The sequence below is a fragment of the Triturus cristatus genome, chromosome 3_1 (genome assembly GCF_964204655.1).
Source record: "Triturus cristatus chromosome 3_1, aTriCri1.1, whole genome shotgun sequence".
In the NCBI taxonomy this organism is placed as follows: domain Eukaryota; kingdom Metazoa; phylum Chordata; class Amphibia; order Caudata; family Salamandridae; genus Triturus; species Triturus cristatus.
The window spans coordinates 574782220-574806510 of NC_140583.1; the positions used below are offsets into that span (position 1 = coordinate 574782220).

General features: G+C 49.0%; 1 protein-coding gene across 2 annotated transcripts in view; it reads left to right on the forward strand.

The window, feature by feature from the left end:
- The window catches only part of CHD2 (chromodomain helicase DNA binding protein 2), a 1941047-nt gene that overhangs the window by 715549 nt on the left and 1201207 nt on the right, over positions 1-24291 (forward strand). For both annotated transcript variants that reach the window (XM_085644496.1, XM_085644497.1), the window contains 2 exons: positions 20793-20983; positions 21222-21410. In XM_085644496.1, the coding sequence (XP_085500622.1) occupies positions 20793-20983; positions 21222-21410 (380 nt within the window). The remainder of the gene's footprint in view (positions 1-20792; positions 20984-21221; positions 21411-24291) is intronic.

Genomic DNA, 24291 nt, shown 5'->3' on the forward strand with positions numbered 1-24291 from the left:
GCGGTTGTGATCGTAACGTCTCACCCTACATCGTTGCCAGGTTGAGCCAAATTGGTCTTGGGGGTAATCCTCTGTGTCTCGCCTGTACACTCTATGCGACCGCGTGGGTGTTTATTGGGGTGTTGGCTTGCACAAGAGGCTGTTTAAATGCTTCCCCCTTCTTTTTAGAGGTTGCCCCCACTGGCCCCTGCCAGCTTCGCGAGTGGTGCAGTGTGAGAAAGTGCCATCTTTCTTGCATGGTATGCCCCCACTTTTTGCTGAATTGCTGAATGTACTTTGACTGAGTGTGCCCTGGACTCCTGCCAATCAGGTGCCCAGGGCCTATGTTCCTTCCCTAAAAACCTAAAATCCAAATTGGCAAACCCTGGCCACATGTCAGCCCCTGGTAAATGGTACCCTGGGTACCCAGGGCCTTGTGACCAGGGAAGGCCTCTAAAGGCTGCAGCACTCATTGTGCCACCCTTAGAGGCCCTGTACCCTAACATACACACACTGCCCTTGCAGGCTGAGTGTCTGGGTACCAGACAAAACAAAGAGTCGACATGGCACACATCCTTGTGTGCCATGCCCACCACCTACACTGCCCTTGCATACACCAGCCACCCCTCTAGCTGGCTGCCCTATGCCAGTGGTGTGGGCACAGGAGCATGAGCCCTGTGCCCCTACAGTACCAAGGTCAATTCCTGGGCACTGTAAGTGCAGTGCTGCTATTTAAGAGTACATGGTGCTGAGAGCTCGTCAAACACGAACTCCACAGCACCATAATGGCAACACTGAAGACTGAGAAGTTTGGTATCAAACTTCTCGGCCCATTAAACCCGCACTGATGCCAGTGTGGGATTTAATGTACCAAGCACCCCAGAGGGCATCTTAGAGATGCCCCCTGAAACCTAACCTACAATCCACGTCTGGTCTGAGAGGCTGCCTAGGCTGCCACACAGCAGACATGTTGCTGGACCCCTGGGTAGGAGAGCCCCTGCTCTCCTGGGCCTGCAACAATGCACATCCTGGGCGAGGTGCTAGATCTCCTCCCCCAGGATGGGCAGGGGGAAGCTTCAAAGTCATGCCACCTCTGTGAGCTTCCCCAGGCCACTGGCAGCCCCCACTCTGGCGGGAAGCCTGTCCGGAAACCCCAAATAAGGACAGGGGATGTGCCAGCCTGCCAACCCCACCCCTCAGGTGGGGGAGGCGAGGTGAAGCACATCTCCGGGCGCTCGCCATCTTGAAGATGGGAGGCTGTACCCAATCAGGACTAGGCTACTGCCCCTCTCCCACAGGAGAGAGGCAGGATAGGGGGTGTACCCACCCCAGGACAGGGACCCATTGGTCCCTGCCCTTCACCTACCTGTAACGCCCATACATCTAGTATTTAGGGGCACCCTGAACCTTCCTTCCCCAGATTTCAGATTCCAAACTACAAAGAAGAGCAAGAAGAAAGACCTGCTGTGCAGCTGCTAAGAAGTGGAAGACACCAACTGCTTTGGCCCCAGCCCTACCGGCCTGTCGACCCTCGAACCTGCTTCTGCTACAACCCGGCACCTCTTGTGGCTAGCAACCACACAAACCCCGGAGGACCTGGCTACCTTTTGGCTCTAAGCACCTGGGACTCCCATGAGCAGAGGCTCTGCTCAAACTCAGCATCTAATCCCTGGCATCAGCCCGGAACCGCGAACCCTGCACACTCTGCACCCGCCAAGCCTGGCCTGTGCCAGATTGAACCAAGACCACGAGGACGTCCCCCCGGCGACTGTGACCCCGAGTTCGGCACCCAAGGACTTCCCTCGACGCTCCTGACGACGCCTGCAGCCTCAGAACCAGGTACCCCTCCCAACCGTGATCAACAGAGGGTAAGATTTCCCGACACCAAAAGTCACCCCTGCACACGGTGCCCTGCGGCCCCCTGTGCCCAACTCCTGGGTACCTACCTATCCTCCAACTACCCAAATTACGTCTCGAAGTGGTGGTGGCACCTGAAGAATCTTCGTCCCCGAGCTTGCAGTCTTTTTCTAAACCGGAGCTTTCCCTTTGAAATCAATTGAGCGCCCAAAGGCTCAAAAGCGCCCTGCACCCAGCCGCCCGAGTGGCCCTGGCAGTGTAACCTTTGCACCTATCTACTTCCCCATTTGCCCTGAGCAAGTGACCAGGAGCCCAGCTCCCACAGCCGCGTGGCCTGCTAGTCAGCAGCCACCAACCAAGCCCCCCTGCCTCCCATAGGATAACATTGGGCCTATCTCACTCTGCACCCGGCTGCCCCTGTGCCGCTGAGGGTGTAACAACTGTACCTACCTGACCCTGGGAGACCCCTGAGTCTGTGCCCAGAACCTTAACTTTGCCAGTCGAGTACTTACCTGAAACTCAATTTTCTCCATAGGGTAACATTGACTGGTTTCTTCTGAAATTTCTTGTGTGTGGAGTTTTAAAAACTTAAAATATTCACCAAAAATCAGCCGAGTAACGAAAACGAAAATACTCACCTGCTATTAGGTGACATCCCAGTGCTGGATCTTGGTACCCAGCACTGACCCTGAAAAATATTCACAACCGTACTTACCCGTAACCCAATTTTCTTCCATTGGAAATCATTGACTGTTTTTCTGTGAAATTTCTTCTAAGTGTTGATTTTTGCAAACTTCAAATATTCTTTAAAAATCGTGCAAACTGTGAAAACGTAATTACTTACCTGTTTAAGATAGAGGTCCCAGTACTGAGTCTAGGTACCCAGTACTGGATTACAAAAGTAACAAGAACATACTATACCTGCAACTTGAATTTTCTCCCATAGGGAATCATTGACTGTTTTCTATGAAATATTTTCTAAGTGTCAACTTTTAAAATGGCAAAATAGTGTCTAAAAATCATAACAGTAATTAAGTCGACTTTTATCACTTGTTTCTAAGAACTGACCCAGGACTGAATCTAGGATCCAGTCCTGGAATAACAAAAGTAATCCTGAAAGTAATCTATTGCAAATAACTTAAAACTTCCATTGAACTCAATGCATTATTGTGTTTGAAATTGGGTTGCCTATTGCAACAACCTGTAACTTTCTACAAAAGCCAATTGCATGTTGCAAAAGTATTTATCTAAAGCCTCTTATTCTGAGAAAGTATATTTTGATACCTATTGTTGGTTCTAAAATAAAACAAACATATATTTTTTATATATAAACCATTGGCCTAGAATTCAGTTATTGAGTGTGTGAAACCATTTGCTGACTGTGTGGGTACAACCAAATGCTTTACACTGTCCTCTGATACTGCCTTACTGCTCGACCAAGCTACCACTTTAGAGAGTAAGGTTATATCTAACTTTAGCCTCTGCCAAACCTCTGGGGACTGTGGACTCTGTACACACTGTACCTATTTGGGAACAGTATATACAGAGCCACTTTCTCACATGCAGCCTAAGAGTTCTTACATATGGGGCCATCTCAGCTACGTGATCTTCCGGACTCAGGTCGTTTTTAATTTTGCAGGATCCGGGGGGGCCTGCTTATTTCCGGTCGGGGGGGGGGGGGTCCATGTCTCTCGTAGCCGGTTCTAAATGGCACCGTTGCCCTCCGGTACTACTTATGGACGGGGGTAGGCATCAGGGCTCGCCCTGCTAGGGCTCTCGCTTTACGTTCTGTGCACTTCTGTGTGGGCTCCGCAGCTCTTCTCAGTTTGCGTGGCATCAGGAGAGGCTGCCTGCACACCCGCCGACATCTGGCGCATTCCCCACTCACCTTGTTTCAGGCTCCCGATGTTTGCAGCTCAAAATCGTCCCCACTTGCCAGACTCTGAGAGACCCCTCGCCACTTTTTCCAGTCTGGCCTTGGGACTGCGTTTGTGTGCGACGTCGAGGCGGTCCGTGTGTCACTGTTGGCAAGCCTCGGGAGCTCTCCACCTCGTATGGGCTCTGCTCTGCCGCCAGTATTTGGCGCTCCTGTTATCTTTTTAATTGCCTCTCGCCCTCCTCACTCCATCGGTGTCTTTTGTGTGCGGATTCTGTCGGATGGTGGTGGCGGCCGCAGGAGCTCCTCTAACTAGCTGCCATCATGGAGTCAGGCAAGCTCCGCCCCCAATTGCTCCTCTGTCCGATCATAGAGCCCCATTGTGCTCACTCTAGAAGCCTGAAGTGAGATCAGAATTAATACCCAAAGTAACGCCAAACTTGATAGCAAAAGGGTACCCCAATACATTATAGGTCATGCACGTATCTGCAAAGAAAGGACACGTCGTCTCATACACAAACCTCCAAATCATCAAAGGACCAATATAGTGTAACAAGTACCTTTCTGGTAATCTCTCAAACCCGGAACACAATAACGTGCACGTGGGATAGCCAGATATCCGCCACGTATATATGTCTGTATTAAAAAAGAAGAAAGTAACATCCAATCACTGTCTATCACAGCTCTGTATTTCGGGCATCTCATCCCTGTCTGTGGGCCCACCCAAAATGGGACCGCCTACTCACCACAATTAAAACTGCTCTCTGCCAGTGTGGGAGTTCAGTGTGTTCACTGGACTTTTATACAGATCAAAATTAACTTGGCCAAAGTCCTGTTTTAAATAAATCAGTACTATCCCTGTGGTGTGCCGTGATGCTTACTGCAATTTGACCGCACTTCGGCTGCGCAGGAAGTCAGCGTGTAAAATTGGGTTACTGCTGGCAGGGTCACCCACGGGACCAGTTAGGCCCTTTGGATCTGTTCCTGGATCCAGACCGAATCCGGCTACAAATCCATGACCTTCACCAGCATCCGGTCCAGTGGTACAGGTCCTGCCTCCAACCCTATTGTAAATCCTGACTCCGATATGTAGCCTGACCAGCATCGTTCAGCGTCAACTCTGGTGCTGACTGGTCCAATACCTTTTGGGTTGGAGACAGTGCTTCCATTTTTTGACAGGCCCTGTGAGGAATATGCTTGGGGCAGATCTGGAGATTCAAATTGCTACCCTGCCCCTATTGTGGAGCCCTTGGCTGAAGATAACTGGTATGAGCAGTTGGCTGATGTCAGTGGACTGGACACCTCAACAGGTATTGACCTAGTTTTTCCTCCTAGTGTGGCTAAGGAGGAAGGGGTTTCTTAAGCCATTGTGGTGTGGTTCACTCCTTAACCTTAAGCTGCCCTCCTTGGTGGTCAAGACCAATGTGCTTTAATTTTGGGTATCCCCCATGTACCCTCTACTCCCTTTTATTGAAACCCTGATTGATGTCCTATGGGGGCCTGGGCCAAGCGCTCCTGTGCACAGGAGGATCACCCGCAGCCACTGCTGCACTCCTGTGTATCCAGCTTTCCTCACCCAACACCCACCCCTGAAAACCTGGTGATGGAGGCGTCAACCCCCTAGGTTAACCCTACGCGTTCCCTACCACACCACCGGATAGCAAATACTAGAGGTTGGACACCGTCTGCAAGAGGATTTTGTCTTCCACCAGAGAACACTGCATGCCTCTTGGGCCGGTACACTCACACAGTGTGGGACTCGGTCACCAAGTGCTGCCCATGGTCTTGGAGGAGGCTTGAACCATCCTGACCCATGCTATTGCCAATGAAAGGGATCCAGCAAAGTTCATGATATGCTGTGGACTGTACATGAGACACACTGGGTAGAGCGATTGCTGAAAACACATAGCTCAATGCTGGGTGGCTTTGGCACTAAGCAGCAAGGCTTATACAGAGGAACAAGGTACAGCATTTAAACAGCAATAAAACAATTAAAGAAGAAATCAACACGACACTCGAGAAATCCGATACCAATTAATAAAAATAAACAATACTTTTATAAGAATTTAGACACTAGAACGTCAACGTTCCACCAGAGTGTTTGGGAGATGTAGATTTTACAGGCATTAATAAATCAAGCAATTTCACTCAACTGCGAACAAGTTGTGGCAAAGTCAACGAATTGGACATGTAAAAAGTTAGATACATGTCAATGAGGTCGGCTAGAAATACTTGGGTGACCAACTCCGTCAGGGAGCTAGTCAAGGTGACCAGCAAGGTCATTAGAAATAGTTAACTCCACAGGAGAAGCAGTCCTTTAGTAGTTCCAGGCACTTTATCCATGTTGCAGTGGATTTCTATGGAGTGGTCCTTATGCAAGGGATGAAGGATGCTGAGGGTGCTCTAAGGATGTTGTTGATACAACACGGTCAACAGGGCTCTTCCTGCATGGATTCCTGGGTCCATAAAGCTGGCGAGAGGGTCCTGGTTGCTCGGTCAACATAACACAAAGTCCACTCTGATCTGGCGAAAGTCCAGTTGCCACTGGACTACCAGTCGCCCATTGTTCCAGTCAGAGACCAATCCTTCCTGGGTCGATAACTCACCTTCTGAGGGTCCCAGCAACTCTGACAGCACCCCTGGATTCAGTGAACTCTGGTGCAACTTAGTTTGTTGGGTCTTGGTTCTGGTGCTGCACAGCAGTGATGGTAGTGGCTTGAAGACCTTGGGCTACCAACCTGCTCCTTCAGACTTCTTCAGCTGTGAAGAAACGGCCAGTGAGCTGGTCTTTAAAGTCTCTTGGCTTGACTGGGCTCTGGAGACAGCTTCCCTTTGGGCAAGACATGGCAGGCACAGTCCCTCTCTATGCTAGCCACCAGGTGCAGTAGGAATAGTCTTTGATGGTGCTGCATTTCTTTGCTGGTCCCTCGGGGCAGCAGGGCAGTCCTTCTTCCAATGAAGTCGATATCTGAGGTCTGGGTGCTAGGGGTTGCCCCTCTTATGCTCGGAAGATGCACCCAGGGCAGGATGCGGTTGGTAGTCAGTGGGCTAAGAGGTTCCCTCCCACCTGGTGACCACTTCTAGTGGAATGTGGTATCTGGCTATACCAGGATGCAATATTCTGCCCAATACCATGATGGCGAAACCCCACTTTCGGTTTTCGGACTTACCGGGCCTATCCAGTGTTGTGTAACAGACTCTGTGTGTGCCCAGGAAGGTACCAGAGTTGTAAATGCAACAAAGTGGCAGCTTTGCTAAAGCTGCACATTGCATCAAGTTACATTAATTTCGACTTGAAATTCAAGTTGGCTTAATGTAATGAGTTGTTTGATACCTTAGAGTACACTTTGGATGCCCTGTTCAGGAGTTAGCGCAGCAGAGGGGCCAGTGCGTAATTGTGTTTTTGCCAGTTGGGTAGTTTTGCGTGTTTGCTGCCAGGACATGTAAAGTACATGTCCTGTCAGTGTCATATGTCGCACCCTGCCTTAGGACTCGTAGGTCTCCCAGAGGGGTGTCTTACACAGATTTTCAGGGGGAGTGGTTTCAATGGCAAAGCCAGTGGTGGACTGTGGGACTCTTCACTTAACGGACCTCCAGGGTGGCCCAACTAGTGCTGCATGCCATGGGGTACCCCTCCAACTTGCATGCCCATGGTACCATAATCTAGGGATTTAAAGGTAAGGTATCAATTTTCAATTGAGTACAGCCAATTTAATATACACTTTAGGGCCAGGACACTGGCACTGATTTCTGATCAGCAGGCCTCCGTGCCTTCTCATAGACGAAGAACCAGCAGAATCGGTTGAAAAACTTGGGGGTGACCATTCAAGTAGAGGCTTTTCCTTACAGCCGTATTCTAGATCTTTACCCTCTCAACCACTTCTTAAACAAAGAGAAATTCACAATGTTTGCTCAGGTCCTGTCTGCTCTAGATCCTGGAGACTGGATTGTGGAGCTGGACTTGTAAGATGCAAATTTCCATCTACCCATCCTGCTGGCCTACAGACGTTATCTACGATTCACGGTGGTCCACGAGCGCTTTCAGTTTGCTTTGCTTCCTTTTGACCTTATTAGCACCTCTCGGATGTTCACAAAAATGATGGTGGTCGCAGTCCATCTGCAAGGTCAGGGTTTCCAGTCTTCCCCTACCACTATGTATGGTTGTTGAAGGCGGACTCGCCCAAAGCTGTCGTCACCCACCTCCAGACTACGACAAATCTCCTGCATTCACAAGGGTTCACTAGAAATGCGCCAAAGTCATACCTGACTCCTTCTCAGATGCTCCATTTTATCAGAGCTATTCGGGACAAAGTGAAATTCTGTCCCAATCCTCCAGAGCAGGGAGTCCACAATATTCAGGCTATGATTACAATGTTTCAGCTTCTGTCCTGGGTTTCAGTGAGGCTGACTCTAAAGGCTGCCGGGTCTTTTGGTCTCCTGCATGCTGCTGGTGAAGCATGCCTGCTGGCATATGTGGGCTGTGCAGTGGGACCTGAAGTCCTAGTGGGCGCACCATAAGAAGAATCTCTCTGACCTGTTCCAGATGTCGGAGGGAAGTGCAAAAGACCTGTAGTTGTGGCTGATGAACCGCAATTGGGTCACCAACAGACCCCTTTCCCTTTCCCACCCAGATCTCACATTAGTGACAGATGCATCTATTCCGGGTTGTAGCGGCCATCTGGGAGAGTTGGAGATCAGAGGACTATGGTGGAATCTCAGCTCCACATCAACTTGGAGTTCAGAGCGATTTGCTTGGCATTGAAGGCCTCCCCCTGCCCCCCACTATCCAGGGAAGGATGGTTCAGGTGTTCGCAGACTACAACGCCACCATGTGGATCTGGACAGCAAATCATCAATGGCATCTCCATCCAGAGGTGGGGCAGGAGTGCATTGGAGTTTACAAGGCGGCTCTCGCATTCTATCTTCATTGGGTCTCAGGACTCCTATACACTTCCCACCGGTACCACTCCTGCCCCAAATTCTAAAAAAGTTCAGAACAGACGTTACCAAAGTACTCTTTGTAGCTTTGAATAAGGCACAGAGAGTATGGTTTCCAGAACTCCTGAGCTTGAACATAGGTCCGCCGATCAGGCTGCCCCTTCGGAAGGACTTCTGTTACCGCAGAAGGTCAGGGTTCTGCACCCGAACCTGCGCACGCCCCTCCTTTAGCATGGAGATTAAGCAGCTGTAGTTGAGTCTTCAGTCTCCCTACCCAAGTCTGTGAGATCATCTTGGCAGCCAGACATCCATCCATCCAGAAAGACTGTGTACGCCTGCCGTTGAGACAAGTTTGTGGCTTAGTGCACTGAAAAACATTTCTGCACCCTTGTCTGAACTGTTACGGATTGTCTTGTCTTTAGTCCGGCAATGCCTTGCTCTGGGCACAGTTAACAGGTATCTTTTGGCCTTATAACGTAGTTCTGTGCTACAGGTGTGGAATCACACAAAGAAAGTGATGTCAGCGTGCTGGGTGGTGCCTAGATAGGCACTGTGCATTTCAATTTCCGGTGCAGACTATGCCAAAGCACAGTCTATTGGTGCCAACTACTGGTGTGCGCAGAGGTACTTCTCAAGATTTTCTGGATCCAGTCTGAAGCTTTCGGAATATTCCAAGCTAAGGAATCTGCGGCCAGATAGTCTTTATGAGATTAGGTGTTACCGTAGGTAAGTAGCTTGTTCATTAGTGCCACCTGCATTCTTAGTAGATATATATATGTACATGCTCTGTTGAATTCAGCACAAGCAGTCATTCTTACTCTATTGGATAACTTGCAAGCACCCTTTACAGTAGTGATCGGGGTGGTGAAGCTGCTGCAAAGCAGGTGATGCAGTCTGGTCGGTATACTGCTGATTCAGTAGCAAGTGCCATGGGCACATCCATTTCTCTGCATTGTCATGCCTGGTTATGATGATTGTGATTTTTGCAAGATGTACAGACCACACTGATGGATCTTTCTTTCGATGAATCTCGTCTCTTCGGTGCAAAATCCAACTGCGCTGGCGAGATCAAGGACAGCAAAGCCATGGCCAGATTGCTTGATCTACAACCCTAAACCACAGGCTATCTTTAGTTTCTGTAGTTTTGTGGCTTCAGCAGGGGCTTTTTATTTCGGGGCTGTCAGCAGTTCGCCAATCAGCAGCAGCAACAGGTGAATCGTCTCTACAAACAGTATAGAGGACGAGGCAAATTACATATCTGATAGAGACTACTAGCCGCAGATTCCTTCACGTAGAATTATCCCCAGGCGTGAGACTGGATCCGGAAACTTTTTTGCCGCAGCATCCCTGCGCGCTGGGCGACATCACGCGACCCTGCCCAGGCGTCGTCCGGTTAAGTGACGTCAGCGAGGTCACATAAGACCCGCCCCGGCGCACCCACATCAGTTTTTTGGGCAACGCGGATCCGATCCTTGCTACGGGACTGTTAGGCCCCTTTTTTCTTCAATTTTTTTAGTGGAACAGTATGCGAATGCCTTCGGGCTTTAAGACTTGCTCGTCTTGTGGGCATCTTATGTCGGCGACAGAACCTCACCTCATTTGTATGTGGTGTTTGGGGGAGGATCACGGCACCACAGACTGTACGCAGTGCCAACAGTTGAAGACGAAGTCGCGGCGGGAGCGCCGGATGAAACTTCTCTCGGCTCGTCTCTCCAGGTTGACATCCTCCCCTCGGTCTGCTTCGACAGACGGCTTCAAATACGGCCGCGGTCGTCGCCTTCGCCTTTCTCAAATGTCACGTGAGCATCGCTCCCTGGCAGGTAAGTGTCGCAGTTTGTCCCCGGGGGCTGGTTTCCAGCCTCCCGGGGGCGTGGGCTCTCCACGGGTGATGCGGCCCGCGTGTCGTCCTATCCACCGTTTCCCAGTGTTGGGGCATTGAGAGTCCAAATGGAGACATGTGCGGCGGCTTTGCAGGCCCCGCTGGCGTCTCCTCTTCCTGGGGCGTCGGCAGATTCCTCGCTCTGCGCAGGGCCCTTTGCAGCACTGCCTGTGGCTCCGGCGCCGACTGGTTCGGATCCAGGCTTGGAGGATGTGGTACTGTTGGGGTGTGGATCCTCTGGGGCACCTCCTTCAGGCCATGGGGTCTCTGCATCACCGCAAACTCCCGCGGGAGTCCCTGTGGTGTCGCGGGAGGTCGCCGGGGCTCGGGTCGCATCCCGAGCCCCTCTCAGTCCTTTGACAAGGTGGTCCTGTCTAAGGCCGAGGTGACTCGGCTACGGTGCCGGCAGCAGCTGGACCGTGCGGAGCCACAGGGTTCGGTGGATCCCTCCTCGTCCCGCTCCGGGTCGAGGCCGAGGGAAGACCCCTCGTCCCTCTCCGGGCCACTCTTGTCCCTCCCCACAGGTGGCTGCCTCGTCGGAGGTTGAATCGTCCCTGGCGCCGCCACATAGCTTGCTGAGCGATCTTCGCTTCATTCTGGGCTGCGGCTGTCAGAGGGCTTCGTGCCACTCCCCAGACCCGTCTCGTTCCCCCGCCCAGGTGGCTGCCTCGGAGGGGGTCGGGTCGGCGTCACTCCGGCACAGCCCCGGGGCCGGTGCGGCTCCAGCTCTACTCCGGTCTCTGCTCCGGTCCCTGGTGCGGGGTGACTTGGAGGTCTCCTGTCCGGCAACGCCGCCTGGTGCCGACGTCCTACCTCAAGCAGCAGACTCTACGGCTCCACGCAGGGGTCATAGCGCGGATTCGTCTTCGGACGTTCCTTCTCCTCTGGAGGCAGGCTGTATATTGGTGTCGTCCTCCCCGGAGACTGGTTGCCGTGTAGTGTCTTTTTCACTGGTGTAGGAGGAGCGGCAGGTCCCTCATTCTTCGGCTCCTTCTGACTTCCAGGTCTGGTCCTTGCCCGCCCCGCTTGGCCTCGGGGACAGCCGCCTTAGTTTGCAGCCGTCGCCCACGGAGGAGCTGCTTTCTCCACCGCGGGGCCCTACGGAGGCGGGTGCGGCCTTCGCTCACACGGTGTCCACGGCTGTGGGCATTTGCGCATGGGTGACCCGGTGGCTCACTATCCAGCGGACCATCTATTGGTGGTCCTTCACCAGGGCTCTGGTCGGAGGGAAATCTTACTTCCCTTTGAGGGTTCGCTCCTTTCTTCCTTGACGGGGGCTTGGAGACGTCCTGCCTCAGGGGACCCGGTGCCTCAGCATCTTCTGCACCGGCACCTCCCGGCGCTGCGTGACCCGGCGTCTTTTTCCCTTCACCCCTCAGCCTCCAGCCCCCTTTTGCGGACTGCTTTTCCCTCCCTGCCGCCACTGTTGACTCCGCCGTCCCGAGAGGCCCGCTGGCTGGACTCTTGGGGACGCAACATGTTCGCCTTGACCAGTGGGTCCTTAACACCTTGTGTGTGCTGGCTAGGGCCTCCTCCTGTTAGTGGGACTCGGCTGAGTCTGCGGGATCTGCAGTGTCCCAGGAGTCGGGCCAGGTGGACTTACGGCATCATGCATTGGATGGCTGGGAGATTGCGGCGTTTATTCTCCGCTCCGCTCTGGACATCGGAGAGGTGCTGGGCCGGGCCATGGCTTCCTCAGTCGCTCTCCGTTGCCATGCTTGGCATCAGGACGGAGTATTCCCTTAGACTATTCGGGAGCGACCCATCGACCTTCTGTTTGATGGTAGCCTGTTGTTCCATGCCCCGGCCGACACCGCCATCCAAAGGCTCTTGGCAGGGCTCCGTCCTCCTCCTCCACCTTATCCTCCTCCTCCATCCCCTCCTCAATGACTTCTGAGTTGGGTTGATTCTGGGCCTTCTTAAGTGGGCTGTTCTGGCTGTGCAGTGTGTTTTGTGGCCGGTACGTCCTTCCTTGGGACTTTGGCATTGTTGGCTGCTGTATGGCCCTTGTGTTGATTGTGTGTGGTTCTGCAAGAGTTGTTGCGCAGGCTTGGCCCTGAGATTGGGCCTTCTGCTTTGCTTGGGCTGCTTGTCAAGCCTTCCGCGGGGTTGTTTTTTTCCCCGTAGCTCTTTTGTCTTTTCCTCTGCTGCGGAAGTTCTTCTAAAGAGGGTTCCCATTTCTTGAGACTTAACGTACCCCATGTGGGGTAGTGGTAGCTGTCATATGGCTTGCGCTCAACTGGAAGGTTCTGGTCGCCTTCGGTGCCTGTTCTCCATGGCGTTTAGGTAGGTTACTTTTGCTTCCTGAGGTTTTGTGCGCGGCCACTCGTAGTGGTGGCCCGGGAATCTCCTCCTCTTCCTGCTCCTGTCATGAGGTCTGGGATGATCCTGTGTCTCCCTTGCCGGGAGTCGCCTACTCTGCCTTTCTGGGGCCTCGGGCTGTTCTTCTTGCTTTGGGCTTTGACTGCCGGCGCTGTTCTGGCTGACAGGCTGCTCTCCATCTGGAATGGGTTTGCCCTCTTTCCCCTAGTTTCCTTGGGCCCTCTAGGCTTCTTCTTCTTTTCTTCTGCTTTTCTTGTCCTGGCATTGGGCGGAAGCTATGTTGCCTTGTGGGGGAGTGGGGTGTTTCGGCCTCTCAGTCCTTGCCCTTTGTTCCTCTGCTGTGAGTGTACGAGCCTCTTCAGCCTTCTTTTCCTCCTACATCCCCTTTGGGTCGGTGGGGTCCTGATTGTGAGGTTCCCTTGGCCTGGCAGGGGCAAGGTTCTACGTGGTCCACAGATCTGGTCCCCTATGGGGCCCTCTGTTCTGCATGTCTGGTGGGGTCCTTTTCCAGACCCTCCTTCCCAGGGGGTATTGCTCGGGTATCTATTCTACGTGAAGGAATCTGCGGCTAGTAGTCTCTATCAGATGTATGAGTTACTTACCTTCGGTAACGATGTATCTGGTAGAGACGATTCTAGCCGCAGATTCCTTCACGGCCCACCCATCCTTCCCTATTCTGCGAGGACCCTTGGGTTGGTCTTTGGTACTCGCCTCCCAGTGGGGGGCTGTGTCTCCTGTGAGTGCCTTCCTTGTTCTTGATGGGTGGCTCCGTCTGGGGGCGGTTCATTCCTCCTTTGGAGGATGGGGTTCCGGTGCTCCGGTGCCTTGCTGCTCTGGCTACTCCAGGTTTTGGGGGGATTGCTTTCTTTTCCTGTCCTCCCTCCCCTCCCTTCCTTCCATTGCTATCCTCTGATTAAGGGTCCTCTGGCCTTGTCTTGCCCTTGTCCCTTGTGGGTGGTTGCCCTATAGGTTGGGGTGGCTTGGAGGTTTGTTGTCCCCGTCTGTCTTGGGACTGGTCCCATTCCTTGCTCAGGATGGGGGAGGTGGGTTTCCTATGTGTGCCATGACCAAGTTCTTGCCTCCGGGGCACAGGGATGGGAGGTTGTCTATGTGCTGGCAGGGTGACTGCGCAGGTTTCTGCTTGTTCTTCTTTCCTATTTCCCTGCCCTTGGATTCTGCGTGTTGGCACTACTCTGGTGGTGGTGTTAGTCACCGTTTCTTTCCAATTTTCTGCTCTTCGCACACTGTTCCCATGCTTCCACAGTTTTTTATCTGGTGGTTCCGCGTTGTGGTGCGGAAAATTTCTCCGAAGAAAACTGACGTGGGCGCCGGGGCGGGTCTTATGTGACCTCGCTGACGTCACGTACGCGGACGACGCCTGGGCGGAGTTGCGTGATGTCGCCCCGCTGCGCAGGGATGCTGTGGCAAAAAAGTTTCTGGATCCAGTCTCACGCCTGGGGATAATTCTACGTGAAGGAATCTGCGGCTAAAGTCGTCTCTACCAGATAGATCGTTACCGAAGGTAAGTAACTCGTACATTTGGGCTCTCTCTTTCCCTCCCTCCTCTTCTTCCTCTTCCCCAGCCACCGCAGGGAAGCAGCCTTAGTTCCATCTTACCATAACACAAACAGCCCATTGGATGATGGGTATCCTCTTTTCCACAAGCATGTAATGGCCCTTCTTTCCACAAGCATGGAGTCTCATTACATCAAACCTCTGGGTCTTGAAAATAATGGAGAGGGTGTATGCCCTACTCTTCAACAAACACCTCCTCCTCCCCCCATCCAGATGCACTCCCACCTATCCATCTGTGAGTCTCCAACAAGAGGTTCAATCCTTACTCGGTTCCAGAGCAGCAATAGGACCAGGGGGTCTACTCCTTGTTTTCCTGGTCCCCACAAAGGAGAGAAAGTCTACTCATGATCCCAGACCTCAGGGTTCTGAACTGGTTCCTTAACAAGGAGACATCCAAAATGATGTCCTTAGCCCATATAACGCTTGCGCTGGAAGCAGAAGACTGAATGATGCCTGCCAATATGCAGGATGCCTATTTTCACATCCCTATCCTGCAGTCACACAGGAAGTATCTTCGCTTCACAGTTTAGTCATATCGCTACCAATTTGCAGTCCTTTTGTTTCTCCTCACTTCTGCTCCTTGAGTCTTCATGAAAGTGATGATAGTGGTTGCGGCCAATCTCAGACTGGCCTGAATCCCAGTATCTCCTTACCTGGACGAAAGGCTTGTCAAAGCCAGCTCTCCACAGATGTTGTCTTGCCACCCGCAGGCGACAACCACATTGTTGTTTGACCTGGGCTTTTCTATCAGTAAGCCCAAATCTCACCTGGTGCATTCTCAGTGTTTCCTGTTCGTAGGGGCAGACCTGGACATCACATGGAGGCAAGCCTGTCTTCCTCCTTAGAGGGTTCTAGATATTCATGCTATGATTCCGATATTTCATAATAGAGCCATCATTCCAGTTCTGACAACATAATGTTGAGCAACCATGTACACTGGCATGTGAAGGCCCTTCAGTGGTGCCTGCTAAGAGGGCCCTCAGTTTTTACATCGATCAGACCAGAGATCATTGTTTGGATGATCAACTCTTTGGAGACTTCTCTGGAGCAAAAAGGGTAAAGCGGTGCAGAAAAGAACCATCTCCAGAAGCCATGGACTAGCCAAGAGGCAGCCCCAGAAGTGTTGTGTCTCCTAAGCTGTTTCAAAATCTCTCCTATGCTGGTAAGGGGCAGAACCTAGTCAATAGTTTTCTCACTCTGGCAACGGGTGCCGGCTGCACTTTCGCCCGGCAAGGGGTACCAGCTGCACTTTGGCCCCGCATGGGACACCTTGTGACGTTATCAGAGCTATAAAGAGCCCTTGTCAGTGTGATGTCAATTACCATCCATACTTTTTAACATGCAATTTTGGAGATTGGATGAAGCCAACTTTCTCAAGGTAGGTGCCGTTTTCTATAATATGTTAAGGCCACAACAAGAAAACATATGGTACAACTGGCCATGCAAGGCGGAAGAATCTGCAGGTACGTATAGTATCCACCATAAAGAGCATTACCGTAGGTATGTAAAGTTTTCTTCTGATGGATACTTCTACCTCCAGATCCCTCACCTTGTGAATAGATTCACCAAGCAGGAGGTGGGTGCAGGGTCAGTTATACCAAGAAATATTGAAGGAATGAACAGGCAAAGTAGACCTCAGGGTTTAGAACTGGTTCCTTAAGAATGAAACGTATAAAATGATGTCCTTAGCCCATATTCTGCTTGCGCTGGAAGGGTGTAGTCACCTTAAGGTCAGTAGTGCATTGGCTACTGACCTCGAGACCCCTAAAATGCCCCCTAAATACAATATTTAGGTGGCAGCCCTGAACCACTAAGGGAGATTCCCGCAACCTAAGCAGGACGAAAGAAGACGCCCAGCAGAGGAGACTGCAGAGAACAACTGACTTGACCCCAGCCCTACTGGCACGTCTGCAGTTTCCAGAGATCCTGCTCCAAAAGTCGCCTTGTCCTGCATCTCAGAACCCCTGGGTGGCCTGACTTCTTTCAACAAAGACCGGATCTCCTGTGAACAGCAGCTCTGTTCAAAAGAAACAGGCAAGAAAGACTCAAAGCCTGCTGAGGACAAAGAAACCAGACACCTGGAACCACCACTGCACCCGATGCCTACTGCCCGAATCCAGGTGGCCCACCAGTCCCAGCGAGGTTCCCCAGCGCTCCAGAGTCCGAGTCCACCGTGGGTTAACCCCTCCAGGACTCTCCAACGTTGCCTGCAGCCTTTGCATGGAGACCCCCCCAACCACGAGTGGCCCAGTTAAGTGAAATCTGACCTCAAAAGACACCACCTTCATCCAGCCGCCCTGCACCCTGGAGAAAAGAACCTTAGGTGCACTTATGTCCCCAGCCCTCCAACTTACCTGTCCAGCTGTTGGTTCCTCCCGGATGTCTTCCTGGACCGAGCCTGCAGACAAAATCCAAAATTGGCAACTCCCATTGTAAACAGGGCACCCGATGGCAAAACAACACCCTGCACCAGCTGCCCCTGCACCGCTGCGGGTGTACTTTGGGTGCTAACTAGAATCCCCCTTTACCCTGAGCCTAACATTAGGAGCTTTGCTCCCACAACCTTGTGGCCGGCTTGTGAGCAGCCACCAACCGGAGGCCCCCATTGGATAACATTGGGCCTCAGCACTCTGCACCTGGCCACCCTAGTGCTGCTGAGGGTGCTGTGAGAGTGCATCCTCGACTTAGGGGGAACCCTGGTTCTAACCCCAGAATATTAACTCCCACAACCAAGTACTTAACCTGTTAACCGATTACCACATTTTCTCCGTAGTCGTACATTGTTTTTCCTTGAAAATTGTTCCAAGTGTGGAGTTGGTTTTGTATGAGAACTTGAAAAACTGTGAATAACCAAAAACTGCTCTACTTACCTTTTCTCTAGGAAATGTTATATCTAGGCATATAACACTGAGTAGAAAAAGTAATCCCTAAAGTAATCTGTAAAGTAATCTAAAGTAATCTAACAGTATTTTCCACTGTATTGAAAAGATTTACAAACCTGTAACAAGGACATTTTTCAATCAGTTTGCTTTTATTGTTCAACCTTCCTTAAAAAGTGCCATAAACACTTACCTGTACCAGGCTTGCTAGGTTCTAGAAAATAAATATAACTAAATAATATTTTTTATACAAACAAATTGGTCTGAGTTCCTTCTTTGAGTGTGTGACATAATGTTTTGCCTGAGTGTGTACAATGAGTACTTAGCACTACCCTCTGATAAAACCTTACTGCTCGCCTGCACTACCCCAAATAGAGAGTAAGGTGTTATCTACTTTTACCTCTGCCTACCTTTGGGGTTCCACTGGACTCTGTGCACACTATACCTTACTTTGGTTTCTACAACTATGCAGCCCTTTATGACGGACTACCTCTAGCAAGGGCCTCCCATATTGTTGATTACCTCGTAAAGATCACTGTACCGTCCCTGCCCAGTGACATTCATGAATCCCTTGACTCGGACATTACCCTCAAAGAGGTCTAGAATGCCATTGCTAGAATAAACTCTGGTTAAACCCCGGGACCCAATGACCTCCCGGCAGGATTTTTAAAAAAATAAGTGGACATTCTAGCCCCACAGTTGCTTCACTTATACCTCAAACACGGGAGGACTGGATCCTCCAGCCAGGTCTCCGTAGGGCTACGATAGTGGTGATACATAAACCCTGAAAGCCCCGCAAATCCTGCAGCTCGTACCATCCTCTTGCATTGATAAACATGTAAATTAAATTACTAGCTACCATTCTAGCCACCAGACTTCTGAAAGTGATTACTCTACTAGTCCATAATGATCAATCTGGCTTCATGCCTAGCCGTTGAACTAGGGGAAACTTGTGTGGACTCCATAATTGGATGGCTAGAATCCAATACAGGGAAGACCCCCCACTCCTCCCAACGCTGAAAAGACCTTTGATGCTATACATTGGCCCTTTGTGATCCAAACCCTCCAGAAAATGGGATTTGGACCATGCTTCAGCAGATGGATAAATCTGCTCTACACGGCACCGATAGCTGCAGTGAAAGTAAATGATATGCTATCCCCAGCCTTTCAGATCAAGAGAGGGACCCGACATGGCTGCCTGCTTTCCCCACTCCTGTTTGCCTTGACCTTTGAACCCTTGGATACCTCATCCGGATATCAAGGGTTTTCAGAGTGAGCGCTCTCCCAACCCGAAAGAAAAAATGTCCCTATATGCAGATGACACTCTGCTTTACCTCTCCAAACACATGGACTCACTCCCACCAGTCCTGCATATATTCGGACGCTACAAGTCCTATTCAGGATACAGAATAAATTGAGAAAAATCGGTGCTCTTCCCTATGGGTGGATGCTCTTAACTGATCGATCTCCCTTCTCGACTTAAAGTAACCATGGGGGTATTCCAATACATGGAGATCTATGCCATAACGGACCCCAAACGGAGTGTCGATAAAAACGCAGATCAATACTGACTGATTTTCATTCAGAAGTGGCCGCTAGAAGCGACTCCCCATAACGCTCTTAGGGAGAGCAGCACTATTCAAAATGATCACCCTCCCAAAATTCCTATATGCTTTGCAAAACACATACTACAGACTCGCTGACTATATTCTCACACTCATTGATGGCGAACTCAGAAACCTACTATGGAATGATGGGTATCCCTGAATAGCTCTGCATATATTCAGCGTAATCAGTACAATGGGGGTAAAGGTCTCCCCGATCTTCAGGCCTACTACTGGGCATACCATCTGATAGCCAATGTCTGGGGATTCTAGGACAGAGACGACTCCACTTACGCCCTGAATAGGTCCAATTCCAGATACTCACGTACCAAAATTTCCTTTATGGCGGTGATGGAAGATATAGCCTCTTTCTAGCTACCCAACTAACAGAGGCATGTGACAAGGCGAATTCCTCCATGGTTTGGAACCAGAAAATCACACGGGAAACACCATTATGAAGGGGCAGGCATCTGAAAGAAATCAATAAACTCAGAAACATTGTATCCTGGTATAGGCTTTCTAAAGTGGGCGATGTACTAGAGGATGGTACTTTAATGGCCTTCACTTCTCTCCAGAGAGAATTCTAGCTCCATGAGCGACTATATTACAAATATCTACAATTTAAACATGCATGGAAAGCCAAAAATATGACCCCTTCACCCTCCCCTCCCCCCCCAGACCTCCCAGAATACGCTCCCTTAAAGGGTAGGCTTTTGATTGATGACCTACGAGAGAAAGCTGTTACCCACACCTACAAGACCATTTACAATAACATGCCCGATGCCCTCCTAAAACTACGGACAGCATGGGAAGTAGAAGTAGGCACACTGGAGGATATTGACTGGGAGGCTGACTTGATATTCCAGAGAGAAGTGGCAATCAGGGTGCCTTATTTAACTATAAATCCTGCACAGGATTTGCTACGATAGGGCCTATCTCCATCTAATAGGCAGGGCACCCTTACCAGACTGTTCACGTTGTGGGAGGAGTCAGGGAGTCATTATTCACATACTGTGGTCTTGTTTGAACATACATACTGGCATCAAATACTCTCAGAACTATCCGTCATATTAGAGGTACAAATCCCTGATGATCCTAAATATATACTCCTAGGAATACCCAATGATGTAGATATACCACTAATGCAATTATTCTTTTACAATTTGCGATTAGTCGTAGCCATTCAAGATCTACTCAAGCAGGGGGGCTCCTCAGTTACCCAACCTTGCCAAATGGAGGAAAGGAATGGACTTACATATAGCCGCAGAAAGGACCCTTTACAAGAGAGGGGGATGCCCACGCAAATTTCGTATAATATGGGGGAAATGTATGGATTATTATGGACTTAATGGTGATGGTGATGTGGCAAGGCCTTCTCTGTAACTTTGCAGCACAGTGTATGTTGAGTCAATGTGTTGCATTGTATAAACATGCTAGTGCCTCCTCTCTAGCGGTTTACAGGAACTGATCTGTTAATGTGCCTTTTCATCCTTTCGTCTTTCGTATATGTTTCTTGGGAGTATTCCTCAATACCCCTTCTTTTGTAAATAGTCACAAAACCAGTTTAAAAACAGTTGGTGCAAAAAAAATACATTTATCAAATGGTTCCTAGAAGAAGCCAAAAAGATATATCTACTGCATTTTGTACTGCCACCAAAGTTTCTCTGTTGAGGAGTTAGTGCCACAGTGACACTAAACACTAGATATAGTGTTCATTCATTCAATCGTACATCATTGTTTATTCCCTAGAATGTGTCACCAAGGGTGTGTCAAATATATCTATTTTTTTTATTGTTATTTCTGCCATACAGGTAATGTGCCTTAGCTCGTTGTAATGTCCGTTATCAGTTCTGTTCGTAATTGTTACTTTTCTCCTGGTTTAGAATGTCCTCGGCATCATTAACTGGGCTTTTCTTGGAGTAGATGAGGCACATCGGCTGAAAAATGATGACTCGCTGTTATACAAAACGTTAATTGAGTTTAAGTCTAATCACAGGCTGCTGATTACGGGTACACCCCTTCAGAATTCCTTGAAAGAACTCTGGTCACTGTTGCATTTTCTAATGCCAGAAAAGTAAGCACAATTACTTTTACTAATGCACAAATATTATTTGTAAACATGCATTTGAGCAGCAGAGATTCTATACTAGATAAAATGTTGCCTATTGTATATGATCTTTCATCCATGATACGTATTGTCAAGGTTTCTTAGTATGTCTGTCTTGACAAGTACTAGTCAACATGAAAATACATACACACAAAGAATGATTTAGTTTCTAAGCTCTTATGTAGCCTCTCTCTTGTTCTCTTAGGTTTGACTCTTGGGATGACTTTGAGGATGACCATGGTAAGGGGAAGGAGAATGGGTATCAGACTCTACACAAAGTCCTGGAACCTTTCCTTTTGCGTAGAGTGAAGAAAGACGTAGAAAAATCTCTGCCAGCCAAAGTGGAGCAAATTCTCAGGGTAGAGATGTCTGCTCTACAGAAGCAGTATTACAAGTATGTAATTGGGATTTTTGAGGCATTACTTATCCATGTTTTTGCTTAGTTTTCATTGCGATTTTGAGATACATTTAGTTAACAAATACATTTTTAAAAACAAATAATATTTTGTAGCTGGTCGATTGCATAAATGAATTTGTCATCTGTAATGAATACATTTTGTCAAAGGCTAGGAATACAATTACTATTAACTATGAGAAGAGATTTTTGCTAACCACCTTGAGAATCTTTGTTTCCTACTCTACTGAGCCTCCAATAATGAGCTGTGTGTTAAATTCCCTTACGTGTAGTAACTTTTTTAACCTCAAGTATTTAATTTTTTGTTTCCTGGTCGTTATCGTACCACTGCCGTCCCTACCCCCCAAACATTTTATACAAGATCTGCTGAAAGTTAGTTGAGAAAAATGCCTGGTAAAGAATGATAGAAGTGGAATGGTTACCATATTAAATTATGTAGTCCAAATAGGAACTAAATCCTTCATTCGTGGTGCTGGTAGTTTAGGGGGTGATAGGCCTCTAAAAGAAAAATATGCAAATCTATGAGTAGAAGCTTGTTTGTGTGTGCTTTTATACTTCCAGTGACTCTGACTTTGTACCTAACAGACCCTAGTTAAGGGGCTCAAGACAACACTAAAACAAAGGGATAAGAGTGAATCATCTACTTCTCAGTCAGCATATACAGTTGGGGAAGATAACACAGAGGAGATATTTTTATTCAATCGCCAGGTGTAGTTTGTCCTATAACACTGTATTCAGAAAGAGCAGTGTGGCAAAACATAGATAATGACTCGCCGTAGGGAAGGTATACATGTGTCCAAGCAGAACTATTCCACCAGATGACATTACAATTTATTATGTAGTCGTTGAGAGAACTCCAGAGATATATATACGAGGTGCAATATGGTGAACAGAAGGACATCTGTTTTCTGCAGGAAATAAAAAAGGCTTCTGAAAGAAGTAATTTCTGACTGGTATGAAAAGTAGCACAGCAAACTGAGGTTTTTACATCAAGATCTGTAATGTCATCAGTTGATTAATAATGCAAACCTTCTCTACAGAACCCACAATATATACAGTAATAGGTGAAGGTTCACTCCTTAATTGTTCCAATAGCAAGGAAAAGAGTACATAATCCATTGTCAAAAGGTCTTTTACTAGACCGGGCATGTAAATGCCTAGCAGCAGAGGGCCGTAAGATGGAAATGGCTGCAACACTGCATTTATGTTTCCAACAGAAGCAAAATCAACCATTATTGGCATGTACTTAACTTGGCCCGAGTGTGGATGAAACACTGGAGCACATGAAGAAGGCAAAGGTCACCGGTAAAGCAATACAGGTATTTCAGACAAGTTGGTTGATTAAATGATATGTTATGTTATAAGGTTTTGTTGAGCGCACATAACACTCGGAGGGGTCTCAATGCGCTATAGCGAATACAAATGAAGGTGAAGATTGACGGTAAACAGGAGGAGGAAAAAGCAATCAAAGAAGCCAGGTTTTAAACTTCTCTCGGAACTGTTTGTGATCGGTGATCGTACGAAACTGCGTTGGAAGCTCATTCCAGAAGAGTAGAGCTAAATGAGAAAATGATCTGCCACCATTCCTGGTGGTGTTGACCCTTAGAGGGTTGAGTAGATTCCTGTTTGGTGAATACCGGTTAAGTTTCTTGGCCAGGTAGCTTGGCCCATTTTCATACATGCTCTTATGTACCAGGCAGCTAATCTTGAAACTAACCCGTTTCCTAGTAGGGAGCCAGTGTAGAGCTTTTAAACTGGGTGCCGACAGAGACTGTGATGGTAGATTTAACACCAATCTGGCAGTGGTGTTATGCAACAACAAGAGTCTGGTTAATTGCTCTTCATTGATTGAGGCCATCAGAGCGTTTCCATCGTCCGGACGCCTGATTATTAGACCCTGAACGAGTCATTTCCTTGGTTCCACTGGAGTCCATTGGAAGATTTTTCGTAGGCTCCGCATTATGCCATAACAGGTGCTCAAGATATGATTTACATGGTCTTTTATGGACAACTTGTTGTCGATTTGTTCTCCAAGGTTAAGTACCATGAGCTGAGGAGATGGACAAGGGCCAAGTCACTGAAGTCAACAGTCATTGGACCAGAGTTCATGTGCTTTTCCGAATAGAATTACCTCTGTCTTACTTGCATTAAGCTTAGTATGGTTGGCTTGCATCCAGATGTTTATGTGAGTCATACAGCTTTAAAATCTGATTCTGGTGACTATTGGGTTGGGACCAAGAATGATTAACAGCTGAGTGTTGTCAGCATAAGACACCACATCGAACCCATAAGATCTTATTACCTCTGCCAAAGGTGCCACTTAGAGGTTGAAAAGCATATGACTAAGTATTGATCCCTGGGGGACTCCCTTTTCTACCATCTGACTACAAGAGACTAGGGTGCCTAGTTGTACAGCGGTGGTTCGGCTCTTAGGTAGTTAATCAGCCACTTTATGGCCGTTTCTCCTGCAGTCGTTGTTCTAATGTTCTGTGGAAGATGGTGTCAAAGGCTGCCGACACATCTAATAAGACCAGCATTGCTGAATGCCAATGTCCTGGGCGAGTCTTATGATGTCAACTACCTCTACGAAGGATGTTTTCGTGCTATAGTAAGTCCTAAAACCTGACTGAGAAGGGTCTAACATTTGGTGGCTTTCTAGGTAGGTTGTTGTTTGTTGACCATAGACTCAAGTACTTTTTCTTAATAAGGAAGTGGAGAAATTGGCTGATAGTTACTGGGCTCTATGGGATATGCCGACGTTTTTTAAGTATAGGTTTGACCCTAGCTGCTTTCCATTTTATTGGGACTGTCTCTTGACTTAGGGACATGATAAAAAGGTTGGTAAGACTTTTAAGGAGCA